This window comes from Anolis sagrei, chromosome 1 (assembly GCF_037176765.1).
Source record: "Anolis sagrei isolate rAnoSag1 chromosome 1, rAnoSag1.mat, whole genome shotgun sequence".
NCBI classification, from domain to species: Eukaryota; Metazoa; Chordata; class Lepidosauria; order Squamata; family Dactyloidae; genus Anolis; species Anolis sagrei.
The window spans coordinates 241,879,175-241,902,048 of NC_090021.1; the positions used below are offsets into that span (position 1 = coordinate 241,879,175).

Consider the following 22,874-nt stretch of genomic DNA (forward strand, 5'->3'; position numbering starts at 1 on the left):
TTTTTCTATCATCACTCAATTTTTTAAATTTTATTCTGGTCTTTTTATTCTGCCAAATGAATCTATTTATATCTTTTTGCCAATTTGTTAGTGTAATTTTAGTTCTTAATATTGGAATCATTTGGAACAAGTATAGTACCTCTGAGAGAATACTCATCTTAGTTACTGCTATTCTGCCTACGAGGGAGAGATCTAATTTTTGCTATTGTCTCATCCTTTCCTTTATTTTCCTCCATTTGGCATCATAGTTGTTTTTTTAGTAATTGAGCATTGCTAGCTGTGACCTGAATTCCTAGGTATTTTACTTTTGTTGCTATTTTTACAGCAGTTTTTACTTATAATTCTTCCTTTTTCCTTCTTGTCATGTTCTTAACAAGAAACTTAGTTTTATCTTTGTTTATTTTCAGCCCCGCCACTTCTCCAAATGCCTCTATTTCTCCCCACCATCTGTCCCATTGGTTCAATGGCTCCTCCATTATACACACCACATCATCTGCAAATGTGGCTATTTTGTAATTATGTGATCTCACCTTTAACCCTTTTATTTCCTGATTATGTCTAACCTTTTTGATCAAGGTTTTGGAGTTTGTGGTGGCCATCCAACTCCAGGGATTTCTGAATGAAACAAATTCTCTAGATTCATTTCAATCTGATTTTAGGTCTGGCTATGGAACACAAACAGCTTTGGTTGCTTTGGTGGATGACTTACACAGAGATATTTCCTTCAGGAAGGTTGCACAAGACAACAAATTTTATTAATATAAACTAGTCTACCTTTCTGAACTACAGCAAAAAATTAAAAGGACTTTTCTTTACTTATCCACAAAGTGGACTTGATCTGGGGTTTGTTAATAGTTCATTAATGTTCCAATAATTCCCCGGCAGGGGTTATCAAAAAGATATCCAAAGCAGCTTACACAAACTAAACTACAACTACAACTCCCAAATGACAAAATCAATTCGCTCCAACCCCACCAGTATTCAAATTTGGGCGTGTTGGATAATTGTACCAAATTTGGTCCTGTGAATGAAAATGCATCCTGCATATCAGATATTTACATTATGATTCATAGCAGTAGCAAAATTACAGTTATGAAGTAGCTACGAAAATAATTTTACGGTTGGGGGTCACCACAACATGAGGAGCTGTATTAAGGGATCGTGGCATTAGGAAAGTTGAGAACCACTGACCTAAAGATTTCTAAGAACAACCCTTTAAGAATTTCTGGGTCGTCTAGTGCAATTCTATGGCCATGTTTCAACAGAAGTTGACCAGAGTCATACTGGAGGCCCTAAAATCTCATAGAGACGTATTTTCTTAGATAGCGAAATAACAATGTTAATATACATTTTCACTTTTGTGGCGGCCTTGTGGCCCTAACCACAGTTAATATGGATGGGCTGACTGTATATTGCACTTTCCATCTTCTGTATGCCCTCTACATTCTCCATGTGTCTCTAGTCTCCTGACAACTAATTCACACTTTCTCTTTTTACATGTGTCTTCCTCCATTCCTCCTTTCTTTCTCCCATTATCTTACCATGCACTCCCTCCTCCATTTCTCACTAAGCAGCTTCATTCCCCATCAGTACCTTTGCATCCTGAAGCATTATTCCAAAGACCTCCTCTTCCTTTCTCTACCACCCTTTCAATCTTGTTTTTTTATTCCTTCCGTTTGCTTGCAACTTTCCTACTATAGCTACCTAGGATGAGGAGTGCAGGAACAGCAGCAAAGAGCAAGGAGACAATGTAGATAAGAAACCACCATCACCATGACATATGATTTCCTGTAACAAAACCTCTTAAAATTGTACAAAGTTTAGTTTGGGGAAAAAGGTACTTCAGGTGGCGCAGCATGCACTTTTTTGCTTTCAATATGAGATGTATTAAAAGAATTCATTTGACAGGTCTAGTCATGCTGGAAGTAACAATTGGATTTAGCCAGGAGTGTGTAGGCAAGAAAAATGAAGGTGGAGTGAAAATGGTTTTAAAAAGGAAAAGGCATCTTGTGTCACCAAAGAAGAATTCATATAAGGCTTGAAACCTGTTTTACATGATTCTGTTGTTCACAACATTAAAATTGCTCCAGAAGAGGAGGTGGGTTGGAGCTGAGGATCAGTGGTATATGTTTAATTTAACCATTTCCCTACCACCTCTCTCTCCCAATCACTTCTCTATTCTAGAACTTTGTCCCCAGGACTTTTCTCTTGTAGTCACCATGAGTATATCCTTTCTTCTCACCTTTCTGCATGTGGCAACTGTCTTCTCTGCCATCTTGTGTTTCCTGGGTTTAGGCAACCCAAAGACCCAGGATGGCTGTCCCTTTCCCCTGCCTGACCCCAGTGTCACAGCAGTCACTAGCAGTGACATCAACGAGAGTGATGAGGTGCACTGGAAAGAGAGGTAGTTTGCCTTCTCTACCCCCTCCCCACTTCTTTGATGCCCCTTTGCCCATGCTGATTGCCACATCATGGAGGGCACAGGCAGGACCATAGTCAGAGGGGGGGGGGGTTAAGGGTCCTAACCCCCAAAAGGGTTCACCCCCCTCCCGGTTTACTCAAGAATTTTAACCGGTTAACTGAGTTATGAGTAAACCAGGTTTCTTTTTTAACCTGACACATTTCAGGGCAGGGTTGAACTTTTAACCCCCACCCCCCCACCCCACCAGATATGGCCCTGGGCACGGGAACAGTTATAGCTCCCACTGTCTACTAAGGATTTTCTTCCACCTCCACAGCGCTGGGGGACTCCCTTTGAGGACTTGCATTTGGAATGCCAGATCGACTCTGGGTTACGGGGCAGTGTAAAACTGCCCTAAGAAAGTATTTTTGCAAACAAAAGAAACAAACATGTTTGCTCCTTGCAAATAGAGTATGCATAGGTAATATAATTTGTATTGTAATAATACAGTTGAAAATTACTGGAATGATGGTAGTAATGATCAGTTTATAAATAGCACCTTACATTTCTTGAACTAAATTCTTTAGAAAAATTGAACCTTGGCTTTCTTCTTCTAAAACTGCATACCATCTGACTGCATGTAAAAACAGAAAAGGTCTGCATATAGAGGCTTATATCACTAATCCGCACGAAAGCAAATAAACAATGAAAAAAATCTTCAGGGTGGAACTTCATTTCTTTCATATGAGCAGTTTCAGTGATGTCAGTGAGGAAAAGAAATGCGACTGTGTTTTTGATGAGAGATAAGCCACCCGCAGGAAGGAAACAATGATGATTTTGTTTTCTAAAAAATCTTATTTCCCCATCCATTGATTCAGGTGCATTGCATTTCCATGTTAATGTGTAATAATAATTTTATTTATTACCCACTTTATTCTCATTCAAACACCCAATTGTTTTATATATCCATTTCTATGTGTGTATGTGTATTTTCAAAAAGCACGCTCCAGTGCTGCTTCATTTAGAAGTAATAACTTGGCTTTATTCAGCTTAGAACACATATAGTAATTTGGTGTGCTTTACCATCAAAATCACATTTTTGTGTTTACTGTCAAAGATGTCCACTTCTAAGTGGAATAGCATATCAAAAGATAGAAAATCATACACAGGGGAAACACCTTGCTACTGCTATGAGTTTATTTTAAAATGTTATTTCCTAGAGTAGGATTGTCTGCGGGGAAGCTAAAAGGCTGTTCATCTTAACCACAGTTCTGTTAAATTGAGCTTTCATTGTACTGCGTAGCATGATGAAGATTGTTCAATTCCGATGGGAACTGATGTGATTTTGTTGTCATTGTTAACTTTTCCTTGTGGAATGTATGCCCTATTTGATTTAGTTGTTTTGCAGATAGCACTAAACTTCTGGCTGCAATCTTATATGCAGTTGCAAGGAAGTGAGCATTTGTAAGTAAATACACCAATTTATTTTTGTTTATTCATTAAAAGAGACAATGCACATCAGATAAAAAGCAATAAAATCTTTCTTTGCGAATTGATCAAAGCAGATTTTTAAAAATTAATGTTCAGAACACATGACCATTTAAGACAATTTAAAACTAATATTAAAGAAAGTGGTTTCACTGTGCAGATGTTTACATTGGAAATCCTAGAACCAAATTAAGACCAAGATGGTGAATACACACAAACCACAGTGCACTGATGCGCTTTTGTGAGAATTTTGTTATCTAGCCACATCAAGTTGAAGTTAGGTTTGAACTACAGGTAATGGTCAGTGTAGATGGGGCCATAGTTAAAATAGTGCAAAGGTAACATTGATTTTGAGACCAAAATGCTATGGTTCTGTCTATCTGCTGGAAGTTGTGTAGAGATGGAGCCATCCTGACTTTCTTTGGGAGGGATCTTGAGCATTGCTCAGGTGTGAAACTTCCTCCCAAAGAAGAAAATCAATACTTGGATCCTCAATGTGCATACGTGTCTGTACATATGTATATGTACATACACAGAATATGTGCATGATGTTCCATATTCATTTTGTGTGTACTGCTGTTCTGAGAGACTGGCAAGTATACAGCACAGGACTATGGCAGTACACAGAGGAAGTTTTGTGTCATGTATTTGCATGGGGCACACAACATATATGCACATACTCTATTTATACACATTTACAAACACATATGCACATTCGGGATCAGTTTAGATCTAAATTACCAAAGGTCTCTCCATTTCATAGCAGAGTTTGGAGAGCTCTTTAAAAATCCTTTTAATTCCTGCAGTTCTGCGGTTGCTTATCTTTTTGACATTATTTTAATAATTTGAGGACAGGCAAGCGTTTTTCTGAATGTCACTTGCAGAAGTGGCCCAAATTGACTTAGAACAGCAGTATCTTCTTTTAAACACTCTACTAGCAATCTATATTTTTTTAGATTGCAAGTGTTTATTAGATTTCTTTCACATCCTCCTCACGTCCCAATTTATACGAGATATAGTCACTTTGAATCAAACTGTTTTAAAGGCCAACTGAGACATTCTATAAAATGGCAGAGACTGTACTATATGGCCATTACTTTTACAGTTTGTTGTAGTATTGTTTGAATTCCATGTTTTCTTCTCCCACTCTCTGCTTTTTGAGATGACTTGAAAATTGCTTCCACTCATATCTGTAGGAAACTAACACCGACTTTTCTGCATGATTGAATGCTTTGTGCAAGAGACTGGTAGTGTTTGTTCTATACATGTGTATGGGAATGGCTGATTCTTTGAACATCAGCTATCTACTGGATTAGAAGATATACCGGCATGTCTGCTAGACAATATATAAATTGTATTATGGTTACTGAACAAATATAGAAAGATCTTATCAAAGAAACTTGCTGAGCAGAGTTCCTGGGGCTTGACCAGGCAGCAGGTGATGCGTGTGGGTGCTGTGCATGTCCAGGGTGGGATGATGACCTGGAGGTACTGTGATTTTCACAGTATATTATAATAAATAATAATAATAAGCTTTATTTATACCCCGCCACCATCTCCCCGATGGGGACTCGGAGCGGCTTACATGGGGCCAAGCCCGGAAAACATATTACAGCAACAAAATCAAAACATAAACAACAAACAATGACAACATCATCAAAGTACATTCATAATAAGAATGGAAAAAAGCAGTCTTAAAATAACATTCTAATAAACACATTCATGATAACGATAACAATGGGTGGGCCACATATACAGGATAAAACAATTTAAAAATGGTGATGAAATAAAAAAAAGGAGCAAGACATTTATGGAGATTTATGTGGTTGAACTTCCCATTTGGGGCGCGCAAACTCCAGTAACAGAAAAGTGTTGAGGGGTGCAAGATGTCATGGTGTGCACCTACTTGCCAAAGGCACAGCGGAAGAGCCAGGTTTTAAGGTTCTTTTCAAATGTTTCTAGTGAAGGGGCTTTCCTGATCTCTCCAGGTAAAGAGTTCCAAAGTCGGGGAGCCACCGAGGAGAAGGCTCTCTCCCTTGTGCCCACAAGATGGGCTTGTGAGATTGGTAAAGGTGACAGGAGGAGCTTCCCCAAAGATTGAAGGGCCCGGGTTGGTACATGGAAAGAGATGTGGTCACGGAGGTAGGCAGGTCCCAAACCGTTTAGGACTTCATAGGTGATGACCTGTATCTTGAATTGGGAAGTGTGACATACATTTTAAAATGCCTCACCCCTTTAATTTTGAAATTTTAAATAGGAAAGATTACTTGATTCTTTAAGGGATAATTTACAAAGCATAAATATTACTAATTAGAAATAGTAAATCTCAACATCTATGACTTTTCCAGTATTTCTAAAGAAAACAGTCAATTTAAATAATATCAGAGTAATTCAATGATGGAGATGTGTAAAGAGCAATTCTCTGTAAGTGAAAATATTCAAACCGTGGGGATCCTTTCAGTACTACAGTCCAATACTTGTTGAATTAATTTCATGACAACTGCATCAAATGACATGGGAAAGGATCTACTCTGCTGTGACATTTGCTCTGTGGAAATGCCACTCCTTGGTGTCCCAGTGCTGCTGACATTGGCTTCATCCCAGTACCGAATTACAACATGGCTTTTCATTAAAGATTTTGGGGCCTTACTGAATTCCAAAATGTAAATGTAAACTCAGTTCTTGTGGGGTTTTTTGGGCTATATGGCCATGTTCTAGAGGCATTTCTCCTGATGTTTCTCCTGCATCTATGGCAAACATCCTCAGAGGTGAGGTTTGCTGGAAATGGAAAAAAGGGGTTTATATATCTGTGGAATGACCAGGGTGAGACAAAGGGCTTTTGTAAGTTGGGCTGGGTGTGAGTCTTTCCACTGACCACCTTGATTAGCATACAATGGGCTGACAGTGCCTGGAGCAAACTCTTCTTGAAAGGTGATTAGATGTCCCTGCCTGTTTTTCTCCCTGCTGTTTTGCTGTTGCAATTTTAGATTTTTTTTAATACTGGTAGCCAGATTTTGCTCATTTTCATGGTTTCTTCCTTTCTGTTGAAATTGTCCACATGTTTGTGGATTTCAATGGCTTCTCTGTGTAGCCTGACATGGTGGTTGTGAGAATGGTCAAGCATTTTTGTGTTCTCAAATAAAATTCTGTGTCCAGGTTGGTTCATCAGGTGCTCTGCTATGGCTGATTTCTCTGGTTGGAGTAGTCTGCAGTGCCTTTCATGTTCCTGGATTCTTGTTTGGGTGCTGCGTTTGGTGGTCCCTATGTAGACTTGTCCACAGCTGCATGGTATACGGTAGACTCCTGCCAAGGTGAGAGGATCCCTCTTGTCCTTTGCTGAACGTAGCATTTGTTGGATTTTCTTGGTGGGTTTGTAGATTGTTTGTATGTTGTGTTTCCTCATCAGCTTCCCTATGCGGTCAGTGGTTCCCTTGATGTATGGCAGGAACACTTTTCCTCTGGGTGGATCTTCATCTTTACTCTCGTGGCTTGTTCTTGGTCTTGAAGCTCTTCTGATGTCTGAGGTGGAATATCCATTGGCCTGTAGAGCCCAGTTGAGGTGGTTCAGTTCATCTTGAAAGAGGTGGGGTTCACAGATTCTTTTTGCACGGTCTGCCAAGGCTTTAATGGTGCTTCTTTTTTTGACTTGGGTGATGGTTGGAGTTTTTATGTAGATATCTATCTGTGTGTGTGGGTTTTCTGTAAACGGTGTGACCCAATTGTTGATCTGGTTTACGGATGACTAGGACATCTAGAAAAGGCAGTCTTCCTTCCTTTTCTTTTTCCATAGTGAACTGGATGTTTGGGTGGATGCTGTTAAGATGTTCCAGGAACCTGTTGAGTTCTTCTTCTCCATGGCTCCAAATTGTGAAAGTGTCATCCACATATCTGAACCATATAGTGGGCTTTTTGGTTGCTGTTTCAAGAGCTTGTTTTTCAAAGTGTTCCATGTAGATTCCAGCCATGAAAGCCTTCGACAATACATTGAACATTTCTACAGGGAGAAACTGTTCCAAGACACACGGAAATTGGAGAAACTAAGGACCAGGAAAGCACATCTACTGTGCTCCCTGACTTTCCTTCTACGCTGCAGAGACACAGATACCATCCCACAATTTCTCGCAGCCAAAAGGACTTTCAAAACACCACAGGCTCACCGGATCTATGACCGCCTGGAACGCAACCTCTTACGAGAGAGAATTCGCACCATCCGCAAAGAACTCGCAAACACAGACAAGGAACTGCTGCACCTCCATATCAAAATCAGCCAGAAGATGAATTCCCAGGACTGGGACAAAATAGACAACCTCACTTACAGGAAAATGGAGAAAAACATAGCCATCCACACCAACAGACAAAAACAAAAATTCCACAAACGACAAAAGCAAGAGCCGAAACCAGAACTGGATACATCACGGACCATCATCAACCTGACAAACAGACAACTCTCTGAAGACCAAGTATCCATACTAGCGAAAGGAGGAAACTTTGCTGTAACCGCCACCAGGATCCCAGTAGAAAACATCATTGCCAATGTCGAATCAGCAATTTATCGCCTCCCAGAGGAAGAAGCAGAAGAAGTACGAGCGGAAGCAGCAAGGATCCTGAAAAAGGCAAAACTCCCCTCCAGTAACATTACAAGGAAAGAAAGACAAGCCATTAGAGACCTAAATTCAGATCCTGATATCCTCATTCTGCCAGCAGACAAGGGGAATGCCACAGTAATCATGCATATAGATTACAAGGAGAAGATCAGAAAGCCCCTGGACCCTACTATATACAGAAAACTTAAGCAAGACCCAACTTCCAAAATAACCAGAAAAACCAACACTCTAATTAAGAACTCCTCAATCAACTTTGACATACGACAGCAGCTATGTAAATCGGAAGCCCTTCCACCCAGGCTTTATGGACTCCCAAAAATCCATAAGGACTCCACCCGACTCAGACCCATCGTGAGTGCCATTGGATCCCCCACATATGACTTAGCCAAATTTCTTGCTGCACAGTTACAAAGCCACATTGGGCTCACAACACACTACATCAAGGACTCAGCCCACTTCATTGAAAAAATCAGCAATCTCAAGCTAAATACAAATGACAAACTGATCAGCTTCGATGTGGTGTCTCTATTTACCATGGTCCCAGTTGCAGACACCATGGCACTCATCAACCAGAGGTTCCCAGAAGACATCACGGCGCTGTTTCACCATTGCCTCACCACCAGCTATTTTCAGTGGGACAATGAATTCTATGAACAGAAAGATGAAGTAGCTATGGGGAGCCCTCTCAGCCCAGTCATAGCTAACTTCTACATGGAACACTTTGAAAAACAAGCTCTTGAAACAGCAACCAAAAAGTCCACTATATGGTTCAGATATGTGGATGACACTTTCACAATTTGGAGCCATGGAGAAGAAGAACTCAACAGGTTCCTGGAACATCTTAACAGCATCCACCCAAACATCCAGTTCACTATGGAAAAAGAAAAGGAAGACTGCCTTTTCTAGATGTCCTAGTCATCTGTAAACCAGATCAACAATTGGGTCATACCGTTTACAGAAAACCCACACACACAGATAGATATCTACATAAAAACTCCAACCATCACCCAAGTCAAAAAAGAAGCACCATTAAAGCCTTGGCAGACCGTGCAAAAAGAATCTGTGAACCCCACCTCCTCCAAGATGAACTGAACCACCCCAACTGGGCTCTACAGGCCAATGGATATTCCACCTCAGACATCAGAAGAGCTTCAAGACCAAGAACAAGCCACGAGAGTAAAGATGAAGATCCACCCAGAGGAAAAGTGTTCCTGCCATACATCAAGGGAACCACTGACTGCATAGGGAAGTTGATGAGGAAACACAACATACAATCTACAAACCCACCAAGAAAATCCAACAAATGCTACGTTCAGCAAAGGACAAGAGGGATCCTCTCACCTTGGCAGGAGTCTACCGTATACCATGCAGTTGTGGACAAGTCTACATAGGGACCACCAAACGCAGCGCCCAAACAAGAATCCAGGAACATGAAAGGCACTGCAGACTACTCCAACCAGAGAAATCAGCCATAGCAGAGCACCTGATGAACCAACCTGGACACAGAATTTTATTTGAGAACACAAAAATGCTCGACAATTCTCACAACCACCATGTCAGGCTACACAGAGAAGCCATTGAAATCCACAAACATGTGGACAATTTCAACAGAAAGGAAGAAACCATGAAAATGAACAAAATCTGGCTACCAGTATTAAAAAAATCTAAAATTGCAACAGCAAAACAGCAGGGAGAAAAACAGGCAGGGACATCTAATCACCTTTCAAGAAGAGTTTGCTCCAGGCACTGTCAGCCCATTGTATGCTAATCAAGGTGGTCAGTGGAAAGACTCACACCCAGCCCAACTTACAAAAGCCCTTTGTCTCACCCTGGTCATTCCACAGATATATAAACCCCCTTTTCCCCATTTCCAGCAGACCTCACCTCTGAGGATGCTTGCCATAGATGCAGGCGAAACGTCAGGAGAAATGCCTCTAGAACATGGCCATATAGCCCGAAAAAACCCACAAGAACGGAGTGATTCCAGCCATGAAAGCCTTCGACAATACATTAAATGTAAACTGTTTAAACCTTTTAAACTGTTTTAGCTTCTTGAGTTATTTTGTATGTTTTGCATCTAGTTACATTATTTTTGTTGTTGTTGAAAGCTGTGTCTACAATTTGGCTGATTTGGGGTTTAAAAGGCGGTGTTTTGAAATTGCAGAAAACACCCCTGTGGACTGCATAATTTCCACCTTGATTATAAAAGGATGTTCAAAATCGAAAATTGCTTACATTGTACATCAGAAGGGGTCTAAGATGTATTTGGGATTTCTGTTGGAATACCAGGGTAAGTCTACCAATTAGACATCTGAAATAGATGAAGTGTTTTTTGATTCTATGAATGGAAAAAAAGTAACACAATTTTAACTGCCATGATAAAGCAAGACTTGTCACAGAGGTGGGCAACCAGTCTGTGGACCACACTGAGGAAAAAGACCCTATAAATCATATGAAGTCACTTCTTGTTCAGGGTTTCAGCCACTTTGGGGCTGATGTGGGACCTTTGGGGTGATTGGATAGCTGTGCTTTATGGTCATTTTAAGCCCGATGGTGTGGTTTGGGGACAACAAAGAGCCACTTTCTTTTATTTTTTTTTGAATGGGGGACTTAAAGCTTATAGTGATACTGGACAAATTGTGGCCACAAAAAGAGCCTGGGGCACACATACATATCATACTTGCTACACTTATCATGATAAAACTGAGCTACAGTAAGCCGCAGGCTGACAAACTTCCCTTTCTTCCCCCTGTGTAACTCTGAGGGCATCTGGAGCCTCCCTTCATTTTTTTTAAAGAAACTGGTCACAATTTATTACTATGTCTGGCTTGCTTCAAGCAAAGGACTTCATAGTCTATGCTGTGAAGCTGGTCTGTTCCTTCAAACCACAGGTAAGATGCATCACCACTTGTTGGGCTCAAACAAAATGAGAAGCTATAGTTAATCAAAACCAGAAGGGAACGCTTCTGAACACATCTCAGCACAGAAGGAAGTCAGAGGGACTGAAGCTCACTGTGGCTTATTCCTGTTGTGATAAATCATATTTATCAAGAGTGGGCATCATAAATGATATACCATATAAAATAAATACACACACTGACCATTTTTGTGCCTCCTGCAGCCCTCCAACAGTGCTGTTATAAGCACTCCATAGAAATTTTGTTAGCATGGCAATAGACCTATTCCCATCTCTTTGTGATACTCCTCCCTGCCATTCTACAGGGCTCTGTTGTGTAGAAGGCATCCTCTTGCAACATAGGACCAACACAAGGACCTCTGTATTTTCAAAGGCTTTCATGGCCAGAATCACCAGGTTGTGGTAGGTTTTTCGGGCTATATGGCCATGATCTAGAAGCATTCTCTCCTGATGTTTTGCCTGCATCTATGGCAGGCATCTATGAGAATGCCTGCCTAAGATGCAGGCAAATGTCAGGAGAGAATGTTCTAGAACATGCCATATAGCCTGAAAAATCTACCACCACACAATATATTCCATTAAAACACATTATAGAAAACTGAAATAAATGGACTGGATGCATTTGCAAGACAGTATTTGGCTAGGAGATTGGTGAGCAAGCTATGGAAATGGTGGGACTTAGTGTGCTACCCTTAACTCCCTAACTTAGATGTCAGAATTCTGTGGGCACACCAGTGTGCTGGCAACAGCACAACTAGAGTTGTATCGTGGTAGTGGGGGGGGGGGGGCAGGCAAACTCTATCAGCTCCTTTCAGCCAGTTTCTCCAGTGTCTTTCTTCCTTCATGGCTGCTGCATCCATAGCATTAATACTCCTGTTACCACCCTCTGTTCTACCGTAGCTTACACTGACAACACATCAACCGGAATTCAGTCTGTAATTATAGGATCTAGCCAAGCCCAGCTGTATCAGAGATCAATATCTTTACACCAAGAGAAGTGGAAGAGTCTACTTAATAACTTACTCTTTGCTCTGTAGGATCTTTTTATCTTGCATATTCATCACAAGGTAGCATCAGTATTAGAATCAATATGTATTGGGGTGTTTGTATGCTCGTGTGAATTCAAGAAAGAGAGTAGCAGATGATTGCCTGTCATTTTTATAAATTTCTTGTAGTTCAAGCAAGTGGGTGACTTGTGAGGATGACCTTGAAGGAGTGGTTTGTAATCATATGCATTTGACTTTCTCAATTTTGATGTTGAATTGAATAGAGATCTCAGTATGGGTTTCCCTAAGAAAGATGAGTTAGGCAACTAATCTGCTTTCATCGTATGTATATTCTTTCTGCGGCTAAGTGTTTAAATTGCTAACTAGTTCCTAGTTCCTTCTTCCTCATGATATATTTCATGCACTAGGTATACTATCAAAGTGATTCCTTATCAAGGAATATCAGTGTGCCATTGGACTATGAATTGTGAGCATTCAGTGTCAATCACCCAAAAGGTTCCTGCACTTGAAATATAACCCAGGGCACTCTCTGCCAGAAAGACATGGGTCACTACAGACTCACAGATTTCCTGTTGAAGCTTACATAAATGTAGTGGGGGAAAATATTCAAGATGCACATGCATATAGCACTTGTGAAATACCCTGAAGTGAGGAGTGTGCCTTTAAATTATGCAGACAAGGGAGAATATTGAGCATCATTCTGACTATATTGTTATGTGGAGAATCCTCATAGATGGTTTTAGCATAGCCAATTTCAGAGATTGAAGAAAAAAGAGAAATCTGGTACAGCCTTAAAGAAATATTTCTCCTAATGATATTATCCTTATCCATGATTCCCCTCCCCTGTATTGCCTTCTGACATTTTTGTCTGCAACCTGAATAATTCTGAATGTATATCACTGTCTGAATGGAGACCCTAAGGCAGGTGTGGGCATAGCATGGTCCATAGATAGAATGTAGTCCTTGGCACCCCTAGTATCCCTGAAGCCCCTCCTCCAGAAGCTTCTCAAAGCCCCGAGTCTTACCATTTGGGGCTGATTTGGGGGTAACATTTTGCTCAGAAACTAATCAAAATCTCCCAGAACTACCTAAAATCATGTCAGTTTGGTTTCCTTTACTACCCAGAGCCCCCTAGTCCTCCCACCAAACAAAGAAAAGGAATTGGCCTCAAATCAGTCAAAATTGTAGTCGGAAGTGATGTTGCATCACTTTTGGGCGCACCAAAATGTGGCGGTGTGGCCTGCTAGACAGGGGCAGATTGCCTCTAGAGCTGCCACCCTAAGCTACATCACCTGCCATAGCAATGTTTGCTATAAACTAAATAATAATTTGTCACACATGGTGTCATGCTGCATAGTGGAACTTTCTCCAGTCTTCTGTGACATAACTGGAAGAGACCACAAGGCCCATTCAGCCCAATATCCTACCATACAGGAATACATAATCAAAGCACTCATGACAGAGAGACATCTAGCCTCTGTCTTTTAAAAAAACAATCACACTCCAAGACAGCACATTCCAATGTTGAACAGGTCTTATTGTCATGAGGTTTTTATTAATGTTTCTATCCCAGGGATATTTTCTTGTGCTGTGCCCAATCAGCATGAAAATACAATTGTGTGCAGAGACAGGTGTTGGTTGAGGTCAACCCATCCCACATGCCCACATTCAATTTGAGTGTATGGATTGCAATGCATTAATCTAGATGTGAGGAGCAGCATCCCCTCTTAGGTCTTCTAAAGAGGAAATATATCCACATCTTTATCAGCCCTTCAAAGTGAACTTGCTTGAAGTAATTGCAACACACTCTTGAGGCTAATAAGGATCAGCTTGAGTGTTGCTGTACAGTTCATGTACATGTTGGTTTGACTGACTGATTGCATTGAGAACTCACCTTTCCTCCAAGGAACTCAAAGCAGTATGACTACTTTTCTCCCTTACCATACTTTATTCATACAGGTACATTAGGTTAAAAGATGATCAGCTCAAGGTCACCCCATGAGCTTCATAGCTGAGTGGGGATTTAAAGCTGGGTCGTTCCCCTTTGCTCTCCAATGCCTAAGCACTATATGAGGCATTCTGTGTACGTGTGTGTGCATGTGCGTTGTGTGTGTAGAGAACAGGAGGCATTTTCTGCACCCTTGATAATTGCGCTGTCCTATGACACTGAATTGATGCTGCTTGAAACCTACTCTGTGGGGATCAGAGATGGGTTAAAAAAAAACCCAGAGCTGTCAAAACAGTCAAGTGAATGACCTGTCAGATTAGAAGAATGAGAAGGGAAACATAGAAGTCCCCCACAGTAGGGGATCACATCAGCAGCATCCCAGGGATGTCAGCTGAAATGTGTGTGGGGGGGAAGAAGGTGGGCCGGGAAGGGGGGTGGGAAAGCAAAATATCAAAGAAAGCTTAGTAGGGTTTTTTGCCAGCAACAAATGTAAGAGTATAATACACTCCCTTGTTTTGCAGAGTGATTACACTTAAAATATCTCTAAATCCCATGATGGCTCCCAAGGGAACGATAAATCCAAGAAATACCAATGTCATTTGGGATACTTAAAACAACAACACTCACTCTGTACACCAGTATGGGAAGAATGAAGTAAGATTACAATTACCTGGAGAAACAACTCCAGTGAAATCTAAGACATATACACGGTAGTTTCTGCACCCACACACTGATTGGTTAAATGCAGCTCATGCTGGATTTGCTGTGAAGAAGCCAAGGAGGATTGGTTTTTATTTATTTTATTATTTTAAAGAAGGTGATGAGGAGGAGTAGTGCAGCGTGAGAGTAAATTTGATTGGCTGTGGGAGGGGGCCATGAGCTTGGAGAGAGTGCTGAGCAGGCATTCATGAGATACAGTAAGAAAAGCCTCTTTCCCCCTGCCGCTCGCTTCAGATGCAGGAACCGACCAGAGTGCGGTGCCTGTGTGTTAGTAGCACAGAGAGAGCATGACCGGACTGGAATCTCACAGGAGTGACGGCGCTGTGAATGAAGCACTGACAGCTCTTTCTTTCTTTCTCCTGTCGTAGCTGTCCTCTGGGCACAGGGGAGATGGGGAGACCGTTTTAAAGTGAGCCGAATCGTCTTTGGGCAGAGCAATGTGACCAGCAGGAGCAGGGCATGGGAGCTCATTGCTGTGTGGATCATCTCGCTTCTTAGCCTCCGTTCTGTGAAGCATCCTCGGTTTTTGTGGGGCAGTGTGGAGCAGAGGCTTTATATGGCACTTGGGATAAAAAGCAGGATCTTATCTATTTTTCCTTTCCTTTTCTTTTTTTACAAAACAAAACAAACATAATTTGAGGGGCATAGTATCTTCTTCCTCTCTTCTTCCTCTTCTGTTAACCCCTTCTTTTTGGTAGCAGAGGAAGGGGGAGACTGTGCCACCAAAGGGAATATTTCCTGTGCAGGAGAGACTTTTCAGCAAGTAAGCACGTTGTATTTCCCAACTCCTGGCTGGGCAAGGTTCTTGTTAGCCCACTGGAAGCTTTCTCTACACACTGTATTCCTTGGCAGGATGGCAGGCAAAAGGACAGCTGGCAGAAAGCAATAAGGAGGGGAAGCCAAATAAGGAAGTGGTCTATAACACACCCTCCAGTAAAATAATCCTACAAATATTGTTGACAATAATAATTGTGGAACACTTTTTTGACGTCACAATGCGCAGATCTAGCACAGATGAATCTACCTATCACAGGAGCCCATCTTTGGACAGCAAGGATTACAGTTTTCCAAATGGCGCCTTCCGTCGCTACAGCAGCATGTATGGTGGCCAGTTTGGGGCTGCAAGCAACTCTTTTTTTGGATTCCACACCAACCCAGGTCCTAAGGCCACCAAGGCTAAATACACATCCCCCAAGGGGAACAAGTATGTGGTCTTTTACTTGGATCTCTCCTTTATTTTTCTTCTAGAACTGAAGAGGTGCAGTATGGCTCACAACTGCCTGCAGTGCATTAAGTACCTCATGTTTGTCTTCAACCTCCTGTTCTGGGTGAGTATGTACATGTGTGGGATCCCCCCACCCTCTATTCCCTCAAAAGAGATTTGTTTGCTCCAAACTTTGGGCCTGTGCATGATGGTAAAAATGGAAAGTTGGGAGTGTTCTAAGCATGCTGCAGATCAACATGATCAACTTTAGGTGGCAGACTTCTGGGCTATACCACTTTGGAAAGTAGAATGGGGTGGGGGCGGGGGCTGTTGTATGTATTTCAATTTTCTACCAGACTGGGAAAAAATACCTCTACACAGAACCACTCATCAGAGAAGAGGGTTTAACATACCCAACTCTATGGTGTGGTAGTTTATCACATGATTTTTATGTGAGGGAGGGGATTAGAAATGTAGAGCCCTTGCCTTCAGTTTGAAATGGCACAGTTGCCATCTCAGTCTACCATCTTATTATGCATAATATATAGAATGGTTCTCAGTTTGGTTTTTTCTATCTAAACCACTTGGTGAATTATAATGGAGCAAATCTGTTTTGCTTTGTCTTTCATCTGATTTGTTAAAATGTATGCCTGTTTAAATATTATCACAGAAACCGGGAGCTCATTGTTCCACCCAAACTTATGCATGGATAATGTCATGGCATGGATGATTGTTCTATTTGATCTCAAATGAGATGAATTTAAACAGGACTCATTTGTTTTAAAGGTGTTTTGTCTGAGCTAATGGACTTGTTTGTTCTATGACCTAGAATTACCTGATCAATGTGTACATCACTGACATGCATGTAATGAAGTGGCCACCTACGCTGGGTAGTGGCATCAATAATAGTGATACTGCAGCTGGAATAAAGTAGGTTAGCAGATGAGTGCTTGCAGTGAGGAGAGACATAACAGTGATGAGTATCTCTCATACATCCCAAATGTGAACTTCTTGCCCTGTCATAAGCAGTCATACCACCTTCAGTCTCCTATGATTATCTGCAGATCCTGTATGTGTAGAATATTGTTTCAGATAAAAGTGGACCCATACAAGTCTTTCTGGATGGAAGCTGTGTTGTTGGGTAATCATTCAGTTGTCTTGATAAGCATTTATCTCAAAAGGACATTGCAAGTTTTCAAGAACAAGTGTTCTTGAGCAAGGTATTGATCTTCCTTCAGGTGTGTGGCTAAGGGAAACATGATTTGGTTTGTTAATTCCTTTATGTAGCATATTTGCTTTTTTGTTTAGATGGGCCAACCTGTGGAGAATGAATGAATGCAACTCTGTGTGACATTCTTACCTGATGTAACTTTTTGTTCAAGGAATCACAAAATAAATTAACTGCTAGTACTTTTCCTTACAAATAATTAGAAATGGGTTTTTAAAAAAACTAAAAAGTTGGCCACATCAACTGGCAATACCTTGGTAAAATCTGCAGGAGCATCTGGGTGGCATGTCAGTTATCAGCTCAAGTTCTCTTATACCTTTCTCTGCCATCACATAAACAGACATTTTAAACAGAGAGGTATGAGATTAAGACGGTGATGGGAACAAAGTAACAGCTGGGGCTTTGTTGTGTAGGGAAGTGAGGGGGATTGCTTAGCACTTTAAAGTAGTCCAAATTGGCTTGACCCACTAACCCATCCTTAAAATTCTTCTTGCTTCCTTTTCTAGCCTTTTGTGTCTAAGGCTGTCTGTATTGAAGACTAGCTGGTCTTCTGAGGGAAGTTCTGCTATTTAAGGAGTGGAGCGCCACTTAAGCTCTGGATAAGCTGATAGAAAATATCAGACCAGTCTGCCTTCTAGCTCCTGGTTCTCTCACACTATTGGGGTCCCAAATATCCCACAGTGTTTATTCCAGCCTACTCCTCAAGCTTCCTGAAAAGATAAGTGCTGTGACTGGTCTGTCTTTTTAAGCTGCTCACTTCTCTCAGTCTTTTAGCTCACCTTCATTTATAGCTCAATCAGCAGAGGCAGCTAGTGGTGCCCATGTTGGTGTGGTGATGAATTGGCTCTGGGCTTCACTCTGAATGTAAAAGGAGCTATCCAAGGTTCTGGGCCTCCTTGGAGAATATAGGTCATCACTTGGTATAGCACTTCCTTTACAGTTCATTTAAAGTTCAAACTAAAACCCAGAGCACAACCCCCTCCCCCAATTAACCAGGAAGCCATCCGTTCCTAGTTTCACACACTTGAACAGCATATGTAGAAGAAAATCTAAATGGCTAGCCTGAACAATCTTCCTTAAATACGATGCATGTAAGACCTTTGAAGGACATTTTCTCTGTAAGCTCTTTCAATACATCCTGTACTGTAGCGCATGCATATCTTTGAAAAAGAATTACATCTTGTAACGTGCATGTACTTACAATGGGAATACACACAAATTGCCTTGGAATATTCACAATGGAAGTGTGCTGCATTCTTTCTGAAAGTGAGGTTTAGAAGCAATTTCTCTTTGCTGTGTTATCTCATTTTCTCAAGGTCTTGGCTAGCATTTTGCAGGGGTTATGAACTGCTTATGTCTTGAGAATAGATCTGATAGTGGGAAAATGATGTATGTTGCTACTACTACATGATTGAGGTATATAATGTACCTGAAATGAGAAAACCTTTGGTGGTGTAACTATATCTGGCCTTCTGTCATTCAGTCTCAAAAAGTTGTATTATCTGTGTTTATAAAGGTATGTCCTTGATTATTAACTGTAGCATTTTTCATTTTAGTCAAACTAACTTCAATCTCTTGCAACCAAACAGGTCTTCTGGCTCAACAAAAATCACTCCAGTCTACCTGGATGCTTCCTCCCATACTTGATAAATATTTTTTTGCTCATCTCCTTAATTTGGGGGAGGTGCCACATTAGGAGTGGGGTCTGATTCTCTAGCCCCAGGCCACAAGGCAGTCTCTGAAAGGGCCCTTTATAAGCCACATAATGGAAGTGAGCATAACACCATTCCTGGTTTTGAGGATTATGGATATGGGCTTAGAAGGGCTAAGTGGAAAGGGGGGCTGTGATTTGTTCAAATGCAAAACTGCCCCCCCCCCCCCCGCACACACATTATTCCCAAAGTGTATTGGGGAAGGAGCATGGACACCTTGCATCAATGCATTGGCTATAACTTCAAAGTTTTCCCTGGTATGATTATTGTTCTATTGTTGGACTTACAATGACTCTCGAATGAATGACTCAATGAATTCTACCATGGGAATTTCTTGGCAAGGTTTGTTCAGAGAGGATTGCCATTGCCATTCTATTAGACTGAGAGCCTATGGCAAGCCAAAGGGCACCCAGTGAGTTTTCATGGCAGAGCAGGAATTTGAACCCTGATCTCCAGGAGTGTAGTCCAACACTCAAAACCCTATGTCATGCTGGTTCTCAAACTGATTATGTTTGGGAGGTTTTATATCTAGCTATCTGGTTCTGTACTAAAATGGGCTTATTTATAAAATGTGCATACCAAAGGCAGACATCTTTTTGATTAGAAAATAAATAAAATCACTGGATGACATACACTAATGATACTGTTATGATTATTCGTTAAATATAGAAAAGCTGTCAGAACAAATTCAATAATGACATGAAAGCTTCATTCTGGGTACAGCAATCAGATGACAACCAAAAGATCTTTGCTGAACCAAGACAGATTTTTTTTTTTAAAAAAAACACATTTTAACATGATTATTAATTATTTTATTTTATTTTAAATCAGCGCCAAACATGCAAAGTCTCTCAATTGGCAGCCAGCTCAGAAGGGGAGGATGTTGCTGAAGAGTGACTTTCTTTCGACATCACAATAGCTTGAACTGTCTAAGCTTAAGGAACATCAATAATACATCATCCTGACTTTAGGATACTTCTCTTGCAAAAGTTATGTTCCTAAGGTGAAGCACCATGTTGTCCTGAACTGCCATGAAATTGTCTGTACTCTTTACATCAGAATTAGGTCTCCTGCATTATTTAGGTTTAGTGATACATTTTATTGTGAGATTTATAGGGTTTATGATGTGGGATAGATTATCTGGTTTGGGCATATGTGTTTCAGAGTTACATGAGGTCTCTAGAACCTTTTGAATTTCAAACTAGGGAGGCACCAAATCTCTAGAAACAGTGAGAAACAGCTGTGAAATAAAACAAATTATGAGTTTGGAGGCATCATAGAGTTGTGATAAGGAACTTCAGCACCAACTGATGGGAAAGTCAGCACATCTTTTGCTTAGAATAGGTCTCAGCAAGATCTTTGTGGCCCAAAGCCAATGTGTATATTGGAAGTAAGATGTATGCTGTTGGTAAATACAAGACTACCATGCTCCTCCCAAGTACTCTTTCCAAGCTTTGAGTAAAACACAACACCAGAAGATGAACCCAACTGGATAAGGTCAAGCTAATTTTGCTCCAGAACAATAACTAACAAAACCTAGAAGTATATGTTAAATATATCTTATCTGAAATACTTAAGATGTTGATTTTAGATTATTTTCAGATTTTGAAATACCTGTATTTGTATATCTGTGTATAATGAGATATTTTGGAGATGGAACCCAAGTTTAAACATTTACGTTTAATATATTTCTTAGATTTAAGATAGTTTTCTTCCCAATACACTCAACTATCAGAAAGCAAAAGTCTTCTATCTCAGCCACTCATGTGCAATTTCAGATTTTGGAATTCGGGATAAGGTATTCTCAGACTAATTCAGAAAAGACTAATGGATAAATGTTTGGATCTTGATAGGCTTTCCCCCTTTGTTTCTCAACTAAGGAATAACTTATAACCACCAGATAGTTTGCTATTTTTTATTAAGTTTAAGAGCTGCTGAGATGCTGATAATCATTGAATGCTGCTGATTTTCTGTCTTACTCTAGAAAAAGTGATTAGTATATGGGTGCAAAAAAGTAATATTACGCTGTGGTAAAATCTGGGAATACTCACTATTGCAGCATATATGCTCAAGTTTCCATTTTACATAAGTTATGGGATTTGTAGTCTGCTGAAGTACTTGGTATTATCTGCTCGAAATCTCTAATGAAGCAGTTCAAGGGAGTGTATTTATGCTAGATAATGGCTAACAGAGACATTATACCTGTGTTGACAGAAATGTTGTGTTTGGATATGAAACAGGTAAATATTTTGCTTTTTTGTGTGTATCTCATACTGACCACTGAATGGCTTTACCATTTGCATTTAAAAACTTGACAATTTAAGATGCTGCTGTCTCTTCAGGTTGGGGAGATATGGATGTGTGATCTGTGTTCGCAATCCTAAATTCTTTCATCACTTAAACAGAGCAGTGGAACATCCCAGTGTTGTAAAAACCTATTTTATATTTTATCTTTGGAAGTGCCATTTGGTTCATTGAAATGTGTTACCGTGTATATTTCCTACTCATGTAACTGATATCATATATGATACGCTCCACATAGACCAGATCAAAATAATTGAGTTTCGAATTTTCAGACATTAGAAGATGACTCTGTTCATAAGGAAGTGAGCAGGAACAAGCACTCTGGTTCTGCTTCTTTCACTTGCTGCTTTTGCTGTCTGTGGCATCTGTGGAATCTGCCCTTGGGAGTATAGAAAGGGGAAAGTATTGGAAAGTACTGGAAAGTACTGGAAAGTGACATTACTAAATTTCAGAGAGAGCATCAATGAATAGAGAAAACCTTCTGGCAGGAACAATTTAATAAACAACAAGAATGTAGGGGTCAGGGAACTAACTTGTGTCTTAGCTTTTTATTTAAATATAAATGTAAATATTTAAATATATGTCATAGTATAAACTTTCTTTTTTTTTTTTTAAATTATCTTTATTGCAAAATTTTTAATTTACATATATTAAAACATCAACAGGTGAAGTAGGGGGAGGTAGTGTTGAGGGGGATGGATGGCTGGGTCAGGGGAGGGGTCGGGAAAGCTGGGTATGGTGTGTACACTTGGGATGGAGTGGGGAAGGGCATAGGGGGAGGGAGGGGGAGGGAGGTATAGGGGAAGGGAATAAAAACATCGTGACTTCCAGGTTGAACAGACAGATAATTGTTCCTTATATACATTACTAGTGACTAATAATACAACAGCTTTCTTCCTATATTGGTCTCAGTCTTACTATATCTTCATGGATTCTTATTTCCTCTTTTCAAGATATTCCAAAAAATCGCTCCAATCTGTGTTCTTCTTTTTATCTCTGTTGACTCTTAGTCTTTGAGTTAGGAGGTCCATATTCATCACATCATAGACTTTTAAAGTCCATTGTTCTGTTGTTGGAACCTCTCCGGATTTCCAGAGCCGTGCCAATTGGATTCTGGCCGCTGTCGAGAGGTGAAAAAACGTCTTACTTTCATTACTATTTATGTCAAACTCACGGTCCGTTATGCCCAAGAGATAGTATTCGGGTTTTAGGGGGAATTTCTTTTTCAATATTTTCTCTATCTCTCTATGAATTGTTCTCCAGTACAGTCTCACTTTTTTACACCCCCACCACATGTGTATGAAGGTTCCAGTATTTTTTTTACATTTCCAACATTTTTGT

At 40.4% G+C, this 22,874-nt stretch overlaps 1 protein-coding gene across 5 annotated transcripts in view; it reads left to right on the top strand.

The window, feature by feature from the left end:
- Window positions 1-22,874, top strand: part of TSPAN4 (tetraspanin 4) — a 753,539-nt gene that overhangs the window by 448,433 nt on the left and 282,232 nt on the right. For 4 of the 5 annotated variants that reach the window (XM_060769140.2, XM_067462592.1, XM_060769125.2 and 1 more), the window contains one exon: window positions 16,334-16,413. In XM_060769140.2, the coding sequence (XP_060625123.2) occupies window positions 16,334-16,413 (80 nt within the window). Of the gene's footprint in view, window positions 1-15,237; window positions 16,414-22,874 lie in introns of those variants that run through there. The other variant, XM_060769108.2, reaches the window with a different exon arrangement.